The 16,136-nt window shown below is 32.8% G+C and overlaps 1 protein-coding gene across 4 annotated transcripts; it reads left to right on the plus strand.

Annotated features, from left to right (window-relative positions):
* Positions 1-297: 297 nt before the first annotated feature.
* On the plus strand, positions 298-15,643 carry LOC131932838 (uncharacterized). Of its 4 annotated transcripts, XM_059289748.1 has the most exons (18): positions 298-351; positions 1,319-1,511; positions 5,402-6,275; positions 6,442-7,571; positions 9,029-9,159; positions 9,329-9,469; positions 9,757-9,817; positions 9,974-10,058; positions 10,173-10,278; positions 10,491-10,551; positions 10,661-10,794; positions 10,987-11,104; positions 11,243-11,306; positions 11,487-11,549; positions 11,790-11,847; positions 11,982-12,037; positions 12,230-12,346; positions 12,698-15,643. In XM_059289748.1, exons 3-18 carry the CDS (start codon positions 5,873-5,875, stop codon positions 12,796-12,798), a joined length of 2,829 nt encoding a protein of 942 aa, XP_059145731.1. In that variant the 5' UTR covers positions 298-351; positions 1,319-1,511; positions 5,402-5,872; the 3' UTR covers positions 12,799-15,643. The 4 variants fall into 4 exon arrangements, with proteins under 4 accessions (XP_059145731.1, XP_059145735.1, XP_059145733.1 ...); XM_059289752.1 differs by lacking the exon at positions 298-351 and having other exon boundaries at positions 1,428-1,537; XM_059289750.1 differs by lacking the exons at positions 298-351; positions 1,319-1,511 and adding an exon at positions 4,233-4,634.
* Positions 15,644-16,136: the final 493 nt, after the last annotated feature.

Raw genomic sequence — 16,136 nt, forward strand, 5'->3', positions numbered from 1 at the left:
TTTAATTTAAACTTTCATACAAGATGTATGTTTAGAAACTTATTATACACATAATGATTAAAATAATAAATGCCTTTATTTTAAAAGAATCACTATGTTACATATAATATTTCTAGATGTAAATAATACATATTTTTTAAATACATAAACATTGGGAAGGGAAATAACTGTCGATTTCTTATTACCTCCCCTGGTCGCCACCCACCTCATTTTGATTTACACTGGGTAAATGTGTAATTATTTTCCTTATCACTTAGCCTTTGTGCTAGGCGGCTAGAGCGAGGGCAGTGCCGTCCTTTTGCCGTGTGTAGATGACGACACAAGGCTGCTAAAACAATGCGCCTGTGCTATGTATATCTTTTTCGTGGCTTCATTCTGGTGACACCGTCCGTTGAAATTTTCCTTACATTCAGAGAAAATAATTCTTGTGTGGGATATTTCAATTATTTCTACTTGAACTTCCATATAGATTTAGGCTTACTTTGATGCAACTGTTTTTTTTTTTTAAATACACTATTGAATATGAAACAAAATCATACACATTCGTAAAAGTAAAAAAAAAAAAAAACCCAAATAAAAACCAGACCACTCTTTGTCAATATTGGTATTAAAGTTTAAAAAATGATAATTTTGCAACACGGCTATAGGGCCTACATGCCTGTTAGTGTAGTGTGTAGTTTTTGTTCTCAGTATTAGGCTATTAGACCCAATAAATATATTTTATATTACAGCAGTTTTTTTTTTTTTTAAAGCTAGATCTAGTTCACTCATTAAGTCTACTGCCTACACACAATATGTTACTGGGAGTTTCCCATACCTGTGATGTGCTAGGCGTTTACTCTTCATTCAAATGTTGGGAAGGCGTTTTCAGAGTCAATATTGATACATATATATACTATATACATATATATTTTTTGCGGTTATGGAAGCTAGGGGTTTGAATCTGTGGACCTATTATCAGCCCGTGTATTTAACGTAATGGATCTAAACATAATTTCGTTCAATAGAAACTGGTGCATTCCTTTAGTAAAAATTAGAAATGTAGGGCCTACAGCCCCATTTTGTTTTATTTGGGATAGTATATTTAGAATATAGAAATTTAGTAATAGATCTATGTAGTAGTATGTAGGCTTTAATAAACATACAAGAGTAGATGGTTGACCTACTCTGGGAAGTTGCTTAGGAATTTCACTTTCAATCAAATTAAACTACATTGCTTTTTTTTCTTAAAAGAAATTGAAATCTTGATCTTAGAGTTCAGTGTGGTCGAATAAATAAAATCTGTCCATAACCTAAGGTTTGGATTTGTAAATGACAGCGCTAAACAATCGTTAGTGCTACGAGTAGCGGGTGTTGGACGCATCCACCCACCCCGTAGGCTAAGCTGTAGACGGCGCTGCGTGGCAAAAAGGGGGCATGGCAAAAACAAAATGGCTTCACCCGGAAATTTCGATCGTGTACCAGCTGCTACAAAGTCTATACCCGAGTCCTTTGAACATATGTCTAGGGAGGTGAGTAACAGCAGACGTGGCGAACAGTAAATAGAGTTTATTTTAAATTAGTACACAATTTAATACTTTCATTGGATATTCGTTTTTGACTATTTGCATGACTGCGGCATGCCTGACTCGTGAAAAAAAATATTTTTTAGTGAACCGGTGACTTGTTTTTTTTCTCTCCTGGAAAAATTTACTTTTTATTTTAAAATCTTTTTTTTCTTTTTTAGAATCTATCTAGATCTAGACTTATTTTTTTTTAGGACAATGCGAATTTAAGACCTATGCACTATGCATTTATTTTTGAACATTGAGGCTTTCTACAAAAACAAAAATGAAGCTGACTTGGTCACTTGACACTTGGTTAAGTCTCTTCTTGTGAGTTAATTTGTTTGTGTGGCAATAAAACTTAAATAAAAGTATTTAAGACTGAGAATCTAGCTAGATTCTAGATCTAATCTAGATCTAGATCTAAAATCTAGCTATTTGCTAGGCAGCCAGAGCATCCTAGAATCTAGACTCAATACTTATTTCGAGATCTAGATCTAGATTCTAGATCTAGATCTAATACTTTGCTGTACTCACCTGCTGCTGTGTGTTCTGTGTACTACCTTGTACATGTACACTAACAGCATGAGCAGTGTGTCAGTAATAGTAGATCTAAATCTATAAAATTGTGTATGTAGTGATCTAGTCTAGATTAAGATCTTTAAGTGGAGCGTTGGTGCTTGGTTTTATTTCTTTGATGCTGGACTTGTTCAATTCTTACCAGTTAACTTGAGAGGTGACCTAGGACCTAGAATCTAGAGATCAACTACCCTTGTCTACTAGAGGTCCTGACCTAGAATTCAAGTCCTTTTCTGAGAATAGTCCCTAAGCATCTAGATTCTATATGTTATATATATAGGTCTATAAAATAAAAAAGTCTAGCCTATCTAATTTAGCTTAAAGAATAACTATTACAAAATTAAAATTTATGATAGGTCCAATAATTTTTATCAAATTAATAAGAAGCATATAGTCTAGTATTATACCTTAATCTGACTCAGGTTGTCTGACAGTTTGAAACTCATTAGTTTAATTTATGAAAAAGTAACATTTTATACCCAGAAAGGCAAACCTGGAATACAGAATCTGTATAAAAAAGGAGTTAGAAAGGTCTTTAAAAAAAGAATATGACAGTTTTAATAGCTTGTATGGTCAAAATTACTGTTATTTGTGAATATTCTTATAGGACTTACTAGCATTTTTACTAGTAGTTAAATCCTTTATTTTTTATATATATAGGCCTACATCAGGCACTGCTGTTATAAAAGTTGTAAGGGCGCTTGATAATGGATATACAATAAATCTCAATTATAACTAATTGTGAAATTTAGGTCTAATCGTCAAATTATGCTGGCAATGTTATTAAATTTTGGGACTTGTGTATTTAAATTTCTAAAGCTTAAAAACGTATTATAATAATTATTGCTTGTGATAGTTGTATCAGTGATTGTCTATCCTATCTTGACCTTTAAATATAATTAATAAAAGCAAATTATTAGGCCTATATCATAATAGCTATAATTTATGCATATAACTTTTTGAAAATTAAACAATGAGTTGGTCAGGTTTATGTTCAGTTTGTGTTGAGTGCTACTGTAGAATCATATTTTCTATTAAAGTTAAGCCTTATGCTCAAATTTTAAGTTGGGTTTATTTTAATGATTGCCATATCAAATAGGTTAATAAAATACTTTGGTAGAAAAGAATTTGGCGTTAAAAAAAGTAGGCCTACTTGTATGGTTGCAAAGTTTTATTTGCTGATACCTTTCTTAAAAATCATGATTAAGGTGAAGGTACCTGCTAAAAATAGCTTTGACATGTCCTGCTTGCAAATATAGAAATAAACAACAATAGTCAATAGCTGGGGGTGTACAAATGGTTGAAATAAGCATGACAATTTTATAGATGAACCCTTAGATACTTAGTAATCATTGAAAGGACTTTAATCCGTTTTTAAATACCTAAATGTATTTTTTGTTTTACAGTTAGGTTTTATGGTTATGGAAAAGGTAGCATCAATACACCTAGCTGGCATTTTTCGTATACTATTTACCAGTATTTATCAGTTGCAGTGCGTTAAAACTGTTTTGATCTTATCAATTTCAAGTTTTCTTTTTGTGTGGACAAACCATAAAAGTAGTTAATGCCATTTGTAATAGTTAAATGTAACTTGCTTTCTAACCATTTTATGTTTATATGGTTTGCATTGGGATACATGGACTTTTTTTCCCTGTTAAAGCTAGTCTTCTGTTTGCTTTTAAAACATTTTACTTTCAAGGCTTGCTTGAACTTGTCTGGAATATGCTAATGCAATTGTCTACAATTTACCATAACCATTTTTGGTAGTTTTTGCATTTACATTTAGCTTCCTCCTGTTGCTACTATAAAAACAAATTCATTGTTTTAAGCTATGTAAATCACATCATTCAATGGTAACAGCAACAGATCACTTTTAAATTCAATACAGTCTACTTCTTAAGGACTCTCTTGATTTAGCCGCGCCACAGTATTGAACCAGTTTCTGATCACTGTCAATGTGATTATCAATATGTTATGGTTAAGCCACATATGGTTAAGTTATAGTTAAGCCAAATACAGATCTTGTTTGAAAAATGAATAATCATTTAAAACATTTTTTTAAAGTTACTGTTGTCTGGTTATTAATTAATTCACTATCCATCCCCCTTCTCTCCCCTTGACTGGGTAATTCCCCCCTGTTTACACAATAACTGTAAAACAAGTCAATCATCACCCTGAAGGGTGTCAGTGTTACATGTGTCTTTTACACACAGATAAACTAAAACAAAGAGGCCGGTCTGTAGATACCAGATAAACACCTGGTCTATTTCCACACACAGCTGTTTGAATGCCACCCAATCTACCTCTGGGTATGACCTGATTAGTCTTAACGATGGTTCTGATAATAATGAGTGATACTTGCTTTCTTGTGGACTTGGGAATGAGATCACCTGTTGTGTATTCTAAGTGTTATAGTGATATAGATTTGAAGAATTACTTCTTGAGTGTGCATTATTAAATGGCTTTTTAAAGTATAAAAAAAATGTTATATTCCCAGGAACATGTAAGTTTGTAAGACAATTTTAAAATCCTTTTTCTAATTGTTTTATTCATCAAAATTAAGTTACCAGTTTACTAGTTGTTAATTGTTGGAAATTAACAAAGCCTCAGGAGGTGTTAGCTGTAAATTTTTTTCTTGCCTTACTTCAGTTTCTCCCTGTTAAACACCAAGTTCCTAAGGAATTTATAGCAGAGAACAAGCTTGTTCAGGATACATTTGTTTTCTCAATGTTTTACTTACTTTACATATGGATAAACATGGGCTCTGGTGAATGAATTCCATTTTGTCAGAGTTGATTAGAAAAGCCATTGGTAGTGTTTATCTTTACGATTGTGTCAACAGGACACTGGGAGAGGACAAAGGGAAGGTAGATGTATGAAGGTAGCTGGTATTGTTGGGTAGGCGTATTCATTACTGCTGGCTGTATCAGAGATAACTATTGTAGAAAAACTTATTTAGGGTACAAGCAGGGATTTTAAGTTTTCATCTTACAATATTTTTATGCTAGTCTTCATGTTTTTAAGAGCATCTGTTTAGATCTTTTTAGTTTTTCTATTGTTAACCCCTTTGCTGTGTGTAAAAAAAAATGAAAGTAGTAAATCTAACTGGTTTTTATATTAAGAGGAGAATTTAAAATTTATAAGATGAAGAAAGTTTTTCAAGAGGAATGAACTCTCAGCAAAGGTGTTAACATCTCTTCTCACTTATGTACCTGTTATTTTTTTCTGGTAATTCTCAATTTGTGTTGTTAGAAAATTATTAATGTATTCCTCTACAGCTGTTTGCAAGGATTGTTAATAATTTAAAAATAACCCAAACTATGGATAGTAACAAAGCTAAGAAAACATCATGATCATAACTAACTTGGTAAACAATTTATATACCGAAAAGCATTTGATTTCTGTGATTTTGATGAAAGATGGACTAACCTTTTAAAACTTCAATGCAAGAAATAATTCAAACATTGGCCATGGACTGTAATCATTGGATGGCTTGTTATAGTTTGATATTTTTTTAAAGCTGTTCTGTGATTTTAGCAAAGCATTTTTTGTTTCGTGGATGTGATAAGAAACTAAAATCAGTTTTTAAAAAACCTGTGTGCAGTGATGACTGTTTCCCCTCTGACTAACATTAATCTATTTTGAGTTGTGTAGTATTTTTGTGCAATGAGCTTGAAGTAAATGTGTCTCCAGTTGTAGACTTACCTTGTTGATACTAATTGTACTTATCAAAACGGGCTTTCTCAAACATGGCTGAGGTGAAAGTTGAGATATTAAATGGTGATGCTGCGCCTTCTAGTACAGCAGCAAATGGCTCAAGTGTGGTCAATACTAAAAAGTTCAAAGGTGTTAAAGTATGCTGTGGTGAGCTTCGGAAATACCTCTATGGTGTGGAGATATACAGACAGGCCAGTATGCTGCGTAAAGGAAGGGAGGTGCATAAGATCTATGTGGATGTTCATAAAGGAGTCAGTTTCTTGGATGATAGGTTCACACTGACAGAGTTTGGGAAGATGGTGTTGGAAAATGGTAGTGTGCGCGCAGGCAGAGCTAGAAATGTGCGCCAAATTGTTGTTGCAAGGGAGACATTGTATTGTAGCGGCACAGGAGGATGCAAGCGGGCGTGTGGTGGATATGGCTCTTGTATTTCAGGTGAGACACTTTTATCTATTCTACTTTACCAGTTATACACTTTTTTTTAATATTAAAGTGATTATGAATATTATTAAATAATGATTTATTAAAAATAAGCATTACTAGTTTTGATTACATTTAGTGCTGATCAGTTATTTAAAGTGCTAATAATTATTTTCTACAGGGTGTGATAAAATCAAAGTCCGTGGCCACAAGTGTAGCTTCAGAGTCAAGCTGACGATGCGCTTGGGATTCGTTGATCACTGGTTTGTTGAAATACTTGGAAGCCATAACTGTTACATCGAAGATGGGGATCCCCCTAATGACATGGACAAAATGTTGGCTGATTATGAGAATAAAAGCAGCGATGGCGAGGAGGGTAGCTTTAGTCCTTTGATGCGAGCCTCGCCTCTTGCGGATACAAACTCTATGATGTCGGTCAGCCAAAACGGTGCCTCTTTTGTCACGTCCAGCTCCTCCCCTCCACACTCAATTTTACTCTCCCAGGCCCACTGTCCCCTCAATGTTCCCTTGTTCCCTGAGTCCTACCTGATGACCGTGGCCAGGAACGCTGCTGCTGCCGTTGCCATGTCCAATGGAAATGGCCTGGCCAGGGGCCAGCCTTCACCCCTAAGTCTTTCCATCAAGCACGACCGATCACCTTCTGACCTCATGGTACCAGAAATTATGAATGGTCTTCTTCCACCTTCTATCATTCCAAGATTTGGAGTCATTCCGTCGTCTTCCTCTCCTCCCACTGGTGATAACGGCCACAGCCCTAACACCCCTGTCACGGACGTCATGGACCTGTCGACACCCAAGATAAAAGAAGAGAACGGCCCCAGAGATTTGTCTTTCTGCCCCACAACATCAGCACCTGAAACTAACTACTCAACTGGTCTTTCCAGGAACGGGCACAGCTCTCTTGACAAAACATCATTTTTCCTTGGTGGGAAACACCTCTCAGACCATCTCTTGAATAAGATAAACAAAAACAGAAGTCAGTTCTCCAACATTCCAGATTCTTCTGAAGGTTCCACCTCAGGCTCACCCAAGTGTAACTTCAACTCCATTCCATCGTCCGCGTCTCCTAAAAGCTCGCTCATGTTTCCATCTCAAAAGCCTCCCACCAGCCGGTACATTAAAGGTAATTTCAGAAGCCTAAAGCCATTCCAGCTCCCTCATCAAACTGCTTCGACAACAGACAATACCATCACAGCCTACCCTGGGGCTGGCTCCCCATCCGCTGATGTGAAAGTTAAGACGGAAGTAACAGAAAATGAAGAAGTGCACGTTGAAGATAATCTAGACAAGGTAGAGGACACTAGAGCCATTGTGCCCCCCTCCCATCTTGGTTTTATGGTGCATCTTGATTTTTCTTTTTTGTTTTTTTCTTCTTTACCCCACTGCTGGTTGTGGACTCATCCCTCTAACTCATTAACTTTGTGTTGCATTGCACTTCAGTCATAGGTACTGTTACTTATGAGCAGTTAGCGGTTCTATTACAAACTAAATACATCTGATCTTAAAAGCTAATTTTTAAAAAGTGTACATTGAATGTATTTTGCACATTTAATATAAGCACTACTAATTATATAATGTGAATAAAATTAAGCTGTTTTTTTTAAAGATTTATTCTAACAGTTTTTATTTTTTAAAAAAGTAAAACCGCTGCTTAGTGTGTAGTCAGTCAGTTAATTGTTTTGGTAATGGATAACCCTGCATGCAGAATCACTACTCCACACACGAGTTTTTTTGGTATGTGCATGGAGCAAAATGCCTTTACTGCCAGACTGTTTGACTTGAGAATTTTGCCTGCATGCTCACGACAACAGCATGTAACATGTTCACTCTTTGAATGAAGGAATCTTTATATTTACTTTATTAAAAAAAATTGTATATCAAAATGCTATTTAAAAGACAGTTTATGAAAAATAATTAGTAATTAGCCGGTTTAAATAGTAGTAATTTATGAATAAAAGAGTTAATCTAGAAACATAAAAGTATTAAAATTATGAATATTTTAACCACTAACATACAGTGGAGTCTGATGAAAAGATTTTAGGAAGTGGTTGTCTTTTATCTTGTATCATTCATCATTTGCTTGCCCTAACAAAGTCACTTATGGATTGGTGGTTTGTTCCTCTAGAACTTTTTGTTTTACCTGTTAAGTATTTGTAGATTATTTATTTCAATTAAGTCAGCTGCTTGCTATGTAAAATGTAAAAAAAAAATACATTAAAAAAAAGAATAAAACTATAACAATAGGTGAGTTGCATGCCTGCATGGTAGCCTTGTTCTTTTTGCTGTGGGAATGAGGTAGATTTTTTTGTTCTTTAGAATTAAAACCTGCATGGCACCCCAGGCATGCTACCCCCAGCATGTAAACCAACAGTTCATATGATACACTTGGTTGTTCAGTTTTAATGTGATTGTTTATGTATTCCATAGTCCCATATTGAACAAACTTTTCGTTACGTCATTTAATGTATTTGCATATTACTGTATAATTAATTACAGGTTGACATGCATTAACTATGAATAATACTATAGAAATTATTTTAATAAAGAATAGTGCTGAAGTTTGTACCTGTTAGAAAAATAAGTATTCAACACTGAAATCAGTGATTATACAAATTATATATATAAATTGAGCTGATATTTTCATGCTCTGTTAATGTCATAACCAGGACAGAAAGCGGTGATTTGTGGTTAATAAAAAATATTTGATACAGTTTTTACCTTTGCCAATGATATTTTTCTATCTCCAGGATCTTGTGAACAGAGTGCAACAGTTGGAAGCTCATGTCACACAGCTCAGGAACATCGTCCTCAAACAGGATGGCTCCAAAACTGAAGGCCAAGGACGACGCAAACAGCAGAGAGAATTTGATTTCACAAGGTATGTAGGGCTCTAAGTTATTTTATGTAGCAGATGGAGTTATCTAGTATTACAAATAGTGTATCTTAGCTCTGAATCTAAATTGTTTTTACTTGATGCATTTTTTGTACAGTATATTATATAATGATAATTTAAGTTGTTTCAAAAAACTTTTATTTTCCATTTACAGATACAATACACGTCACATAGCTTTAAAAATTGCCTACCTGGGCTGGGATTACAATGGATTTGTTGTTCAGGAAGATACAGATAAAACAATTGAGTCTGCCTTATTTGAAGCTTTGTTGAAAACTCGACTCATAGAATCTAGGTAGGGCAACATTCTTTAAATTTTCATATAAGTAAAAAAAATTATGTTTGCTTAAATGACTAAGTCTGTGTTATATTGATTATTGAATGTAATTAAGAACTTTAATTTAGGGTTCCTGCATATTCCTGAAATTTCAGGATTTCTTGGAATTATTCTGAAATTTAATTCATATTAGACATTTTAGTGCCTTTTTTTTGGTGTGTTTTAGAATCTAGGTAATAAGATGTTACTGTCCCAGTAAATGAATTGTAAAATGTACGTTTTTGGTATGTGTTAAAACAAAACAGGGAGACGTCGAGTTACCACCGTTGTGGCCGTACAGACAAAGGTGTTAGTGCTTTGGGACAGGTGATACATTTTCTTTATTTATAGCTTTACATTTTAGTAACTAGGAGCTTGTTAAACCTGGTGTTTTCAGAAAATATTGAATAACTAGATACTTTTAAAAAGAAAAACTATCGAAACATATTAAAAAACTTTGTGTTTTCTTTTGATTGTTAACAGGTAATATCCCTGGATGTGAGGACCAACCTTCTCTCTGGTGTTGGGGTCAAAGTTCGTGAAGGTGGAACTGCTGACACTAGGCCAGGTATACATTGATATCATAGTAAAGTATATAAAACTCGTTTATTTTATTTATTGCTTTCACTGAAGCCAACTTGAAAAATTAATTTTTATGTTGTAACATTTCCATATTTTCCAGGTGACCACAGTACAGAGATTCGTTTTGTCTACATATTGAATAAAGTATTGCCACCAGAAATCAGGGTCTTGGCCTGGGCTCCGGTAGATCCTGCTTTTAGTGCCAGGTACGTCTTTCAGCATTAAGTTTTATTCATTTATATTTTTATTTTATAAAAAAAGTAAATGTAAACCATAATTTAATGGTTGATTGTTCTAACCCTTTGTGTTTTTTTTTATATCTCTGCTTTCCTATGTTACAAAATAAAAAAACATCTTGAATTTTTATAATTTAATTCTTTGATTACTAAAGTGAATTTCTTATGTTTCTGTTTATCAGATTCAGCTGTAAAAAGCGTACCTACAAGTATTATTTTCCCAAGGGGAATCTTGATATTCAGGTAAAAGGAGTTTTTTAATATTTATAATAAACTTGTAGAATGTCTATTTTTTGAGCTTTATTCTAGTCACTTGTACGAAATGTTTTAATTTTAAAAAAAACATCCCCAGAAAATGAACGAGGCAGCCACTAAATTGATTGGCGAGCATGACTTCAGGAATCTTTGTAAAATGGATGTTGGCAATGGCGTGGTCAACTTTACAAGGAAGATTCTTAGAGCAGATGTCACAGTATTAAAGGAATTGTACGTGCCATCAGTATAACAATAACAAACTTTTTTTTAATATTGTGTTTGTGTTAACTTATGTATGTATAGCATACAAGGCTTTATACTAGTTTTTTTTATTAACAGTAACAGAGAACACTGTAACACCATGTATTAACATTTATATGTATTCCACACAAAGTTTTATGCTAGTTTTTTTTTTATTACCAGAGAGCATGGTTACACCATGTGTGAGTTAACAGTTGTTGGTCAAGCTTTTCTGTGGCATCAGATCAGGTGTATTGTTTCAGTTCTCTTCTTGATTGGTCAGGGCAAGGAAGATGTTACTGTAAGTATCTATCTGTTGTCAACATTTTCCTCAGTCTCCTTAGATTATGTTATACCCTTCCTAAACTGTAGCTACTTGTTTGTAAGCAAAGGTCAGGAAGAAAACTTTTTTTAACTTAAAATATATTTCCCATACCAGATACTGGGAGAACTCCTGAATGTTGAGAAGAACCCGCGCAAGCCACAGTACACCATGGCATCAGGTAAACTAAATTATTTTGAACGAATTCTTTTATTGCAGTGCTAAACAAGTTGACTGTATTCAGCAAATAACCTTTATTTTCTGCTTAGATAATTTCTTCTGGACATATCTATATAACAATTGAAATTTTAGGTAGTAAAAATGTGATTTTGGTTAACTTTTACTGAAACAATTCTTTTAGAACTGCCTCTGGTGTTGTTTGATTGTGACTTTGGTGATGATTTGGAATGGATCTTTGAAGCAGGTAGGCTATATCTGTAGTAAAATACTGTTGATGCTGCTGTAGTGAAAGAGATGTTTTTGTTTTATCAATAGGCAATTTAAAAAAAAGTTATTGTCAAGATTTCAGATTTTTTTTCTTTACAATTGAGTTCAAATAAAATAATTAGATAAATACATAGAATTGAAAATTGAAACATTCATTACAGCAATATGTAATTTTATCAAACTGTTTTGGTTCACATATTTTATATTTAATCCCCAGATTGGCATGAGGATAATATTCGCCATTTGCAACAGATGTGGGCGCAGCACACCATAAAGTAAGTCATGATCATCCCTCACCCACTTTTTTTTGTGTGTGGATTTTTTACTTTATGAATTTGGAAAAAAAATTCTAGGCTTAAAAAACACTTCATGTTTTATTTATGAATGATTTATTTATTTATTAAATCAGGGCTACGATGATTAAAAGAATGCTTGAGGAACTGGATGTGGCTAAGGTGGAAACAGGTGAATTATTATTAAGGTTTTATTTTTTAAGTCTTAAGACTACTTTTTACTATTTACCCAATTATATTAGCCCAGAGTTCTTAGGTGTCTAACATTTTTTTAGTTAACATAGTTATTATTCCCATCACATATAAAATATAATGTATATTGTATGAGACATTGAGATTGTTGTTTTTGTTTCCTAAATGGCAGAGTCAGACATCGCCCCATGGAATGAATTAAGTGCGCCTCTACTTCAGCAGTCTGAGTGGATGATACCTGGCAACAAGCCACGGGTTTATAAGCCACTGTTCAAAAGGCAGATGTGTGGTATGTGCAGCATATTGATCTACTTTTAATATACATTTTGTCAATATGCTGTATTATTGTCAACATTTAAAAATTGTTTTATATAAATCACTAAAGTGATGAGTTATTTACTCATCAATTCCAGAAGTAAAAAGAGTCTATACTTGTTTAAATCAAAGAAACTAAAATTTAAGATTTCAAATTTCATCTGAATTAAAATTAAATATTTTCACATAGTGTTGTGTACTGGTACCACACAATCTTCTTACGCATTAAGATAATACTTTTTTTTTTGTTCCTTTTCATTTGTTACCTTTTCATTTGTTACTTATTTATCACCCAAATAATTTCTATAAACTTGTTCATTTATAGAAAGCCTTGAAGAACGTGTAGAGTACTATGCCAAGAGAAGAAAATTGATGGATAAGGATTCAAATGAAACAAATGAGCAAGACAATGCTGAGCCGTCTTGATGCTAGTGTAGAAAACTGACACCATCTTCTAAATTTCCACGCAACAAGAAGCCTGGGAAAATCAACTGCCTTGTAGTATCTGGTATATTTAAAATCTTGATTTATCTACAATTAGCTGTTTGATAGTTATGGCATCTTGATTTTTTTACACAATGGTAAAATGAAAGATTTTAAAATTCTTAAAATGTTGTTGTACAGTTTTAACAAGTTGTGTTGGCACACATCTTTAAAAAAAAAAAGAAATTATTTTTAAAAATGTGTAATTTAGAAGGCACTTAAAGATACTTTTTTAGTATTTTGCCATGCATTAAATAACTTATTTCCTTTGTGAAGGAATATTTGTGTATCATTGTTGACACTGGTCTCAGGGGCTGTTCAGCATTTGGGATCCTACATTTTTTGATGCTTTGTTGACTTCAATTTCTCACTTTAAAAGTATTTATTCTGTAGATAATCATGCTGCTTAATGTTAAATTCATATATTTATTTAACTATTTAAAGTATTGTTCACCTATTTACTAAAATGTTTATTAAATAATGTTTAATATTTTCAAGAAAGATAACTCACTCATTCCCAGTTTAACATTTCAACTGTTTTATCCTATATTTGTACACTTGCATCTGCACACTTTGAAATAATCTCCTTAATGTTAATGGTTATGTTTTGGATTTATTTTACAATAAATTTGTCCCTGTAACAGGGTTATATGCTAGTCACTGACTTTACTCATTTTATTTTATGCCATTCTGTTAATGCAAGCTTCTTTATTTTATGTTTCAAATTTTCTTTTCATAAAACATTTCTTTTACGTAAGGGAAATAATTCTAGCACCTCTGTTGTCTTGTGCATTTTAAGCTCTCAAATGCCTTAATTCTTACCTGCTTTTAAAAATATCCAATTCAGTTTTTGTTATTATAGGTAAATTTATCTATCACCAGTTTCTATTTCACACTAGGAACTTTGTAGAAAATAATATACAATGACATTGTAGTTAATAGATACAGAAAAGGAAAATTATAATTTTGGTATTTGACAGCAAAATTTTTTTGTTTTGTTACTTAACCTAGCCAATACATAATGTAAAATAGACTTTGGTCATTCACTCAAACAGTATTGGCACGATTGAATACAAGAACCTGTGAGCCCACCCTTGTTATAAAAATGTCATTTTATCCTGTTTGTACCATGTGGGGGAGTAGTTTGCAGTATCATTTTACTAAAGGCCTTGTAGTTTACACACTTTTTTTTTGTTCTATTTTTTTATTTGTCAATTTTAAAAATGCTATTATTTCTACTAGTCTTAGAATTAAGTTCACTTAATGTAGTTTTTAAAAAAAAAAAAAGGATTGTCTATAACATGGTAACTTAATTAGCAAATAGCATGCTTGAAAAGTTCTTTTGTGAACCAGGAAATATGTTAATAGTTGCATTAGTGTTACTTATGAAATTTTTAACTTTTTGTTTTTGCATTTGTAAATAAAACAGTGTCACTTTTAATATAATGCTTTTGATTTTTCAAATAATTTTTTAAAAAGTTTACATTATTTTATAGGAAATTCTTTCAGACTTTATAAATGAACTATATATTATTAGAATATAAGGCTAACTTTCTTAGTTCCAAACCAACTTCTCCAACAGTTGCAATTATGGTTTTTCAGACACAATTGTTTTATCTGTGGAGGGTCATTGTAGGTGAATGAAGGTTTTTTTAGGCCAGATTTTTTTTCCTCTTGTTGTAAAATGTTATAAACATTGTGGTTGACAAGCTCTAAAGGAGGAAACATTTTCATTCTTCCTCTAGTCTTCCTGTTGTTGCAACACAATGCTCAGCTACTGATAAGTTTGATTTATTGTTTTTTTAATTATCATTGACTTGCCAGTTCATGCCATTCAGCATTTTTGTATAACAATTTATTTTATGAATATTTTAACTTAAAAATTAATCGGTAAAAAATGATTAATTGAGTTTATTTATTAATATTGTAAGCAAAAAGTATTATTTTATGAAATAGAAGTGTTTCATTTTTCACTGCTGAAGGTGGAAAAATGTTTATGTATTAATTAGTCTAATTTTGAAAACAAAAAGCCTTTGCACAGTTTGTAGAAGGTATTTTCAGACTTGTGTAATTTAAAATAGCCTTCAATACTTCAATGTAGATGTATGGAATTCTTGAGAACATAAAAATTGCACCCATTTTTTGCACATTATCATTATTTCCATAAGAATGGGGTTGTCATATTTCATTAACGTGACAAATGGAAAGTTGACGAATTGATATTACAACTTTCATATTGAAGAATTTTAACACCTTTTTAAAACATTCCAAACCAAAATAGTTAGCTTGCGCTGCATATCATGTTATACAAAAATATTTATGATTGGACATACTTATCAAGTAATTACAAATACCTGTTTTTTTTGGTTAGCCATAGGTATATTTTGTCTCCGTAAGAAAGTATTAAGGATGAATATGATATCAATGTAAATAAAAAGTGCCTGACTATAGTTTTTTATCACCTGTGGAATTTACTCTCATGTTACCAGTATGTACATTCCCCTCATACATTCTGTTTTACTGATGGTTTTGAATATACATCGACATTGCTTTTGTGACTTTTCACACACCTACCCAACACCCCTTGTAGGTTTATTTTTTTTAGAAACAAAAATCTCAAATTTTGCAGATGGTGTAAAAATTAAACATTATTGAAGCCAAAACAGAAGTCACATCTGATATTTACATAGTGAAGAACTCAGTTGAATTTTGCATTTAAATATATTAAAAAAAGAAAAGTGATCTGGAACAATTCTAGTCAAATTCTTGTCAAGTAAATAAATTATTACATCATTGCTGTTGTTAGTGTTACTTTATTTTGTGTGGTTGTTTCTTTTGTTCCTCCTGAACACACACCAACCTCAAAAATATACTTAACGAGCTGACCCGCTGCTATTTAGTTGTTTTATTTTCTACTTTTCAGTAATTCATAATTTGTGAATTCTACAGTACCAACGCTGCCACTGAAAATATTTGCTTTAAAACACAATCAGTAGCTCGTTAAGGACGATACCCCCCCCCCCCCTGAAAGTTACCTCCCCTAAGTTTAAAATAGTTTCAAACCAAACTAAATTATCTGCCCCTAATAGCCGTCACTAAACCCGGCTCTACTATTTAGCGTGAACCTCAGCTCACCAGGCCATGTGGGGGTGGTAGGGAGCGCGCTTAAAGCTAGGTTTTTTCTATCGTCTCCAAGAAGAGAATTATGTATATATAGATAGGTCTAAATACAATGAAATTTTCATAATAGCCATACCAGCCAGTTTCTTTTGAAACTAAGA

Source organism: Physella acuta, unplaced genomic scaffold (assembly GCF_028476545.2).
Source record: "Physella acuta isolate Inbredline_101_S28 unplaced genomic scaffold, ASM2847654v3 ptg002290l, whole genome shotgun sequence".
Classification (NCBI taxonomy): domain Eukaryota; kingdom Metazoa; phylum Mollusca; class Gastropoda; family Physidae; genus Physella; species Physella acuta.

Excerpts from the sequence above, each read along its gene's own strand:
- LOC131932838 (XM_059289748.1), top strand. The coding sequence starts at position 5,873 with ATGGCTGAGGTGAAAGTTGAGATATTAAATGGTGATGCTGCGCCTTCT. Across the intron at positions 9,160-9,328 it reads AGAGAATTTGATTTCACAAG|ATACAATACACGTCACATAG; the intron begins GTATGTAGGGCT and ends TTCCATTTACAG. Across the intron at positions 9,818-9,973 it reads GTGTTAGTGCTTTGGGACAG|GTAATATCCCTGGATGTGAG; the intron begins GTGATACATTTT and ends GATTGTTAACAG.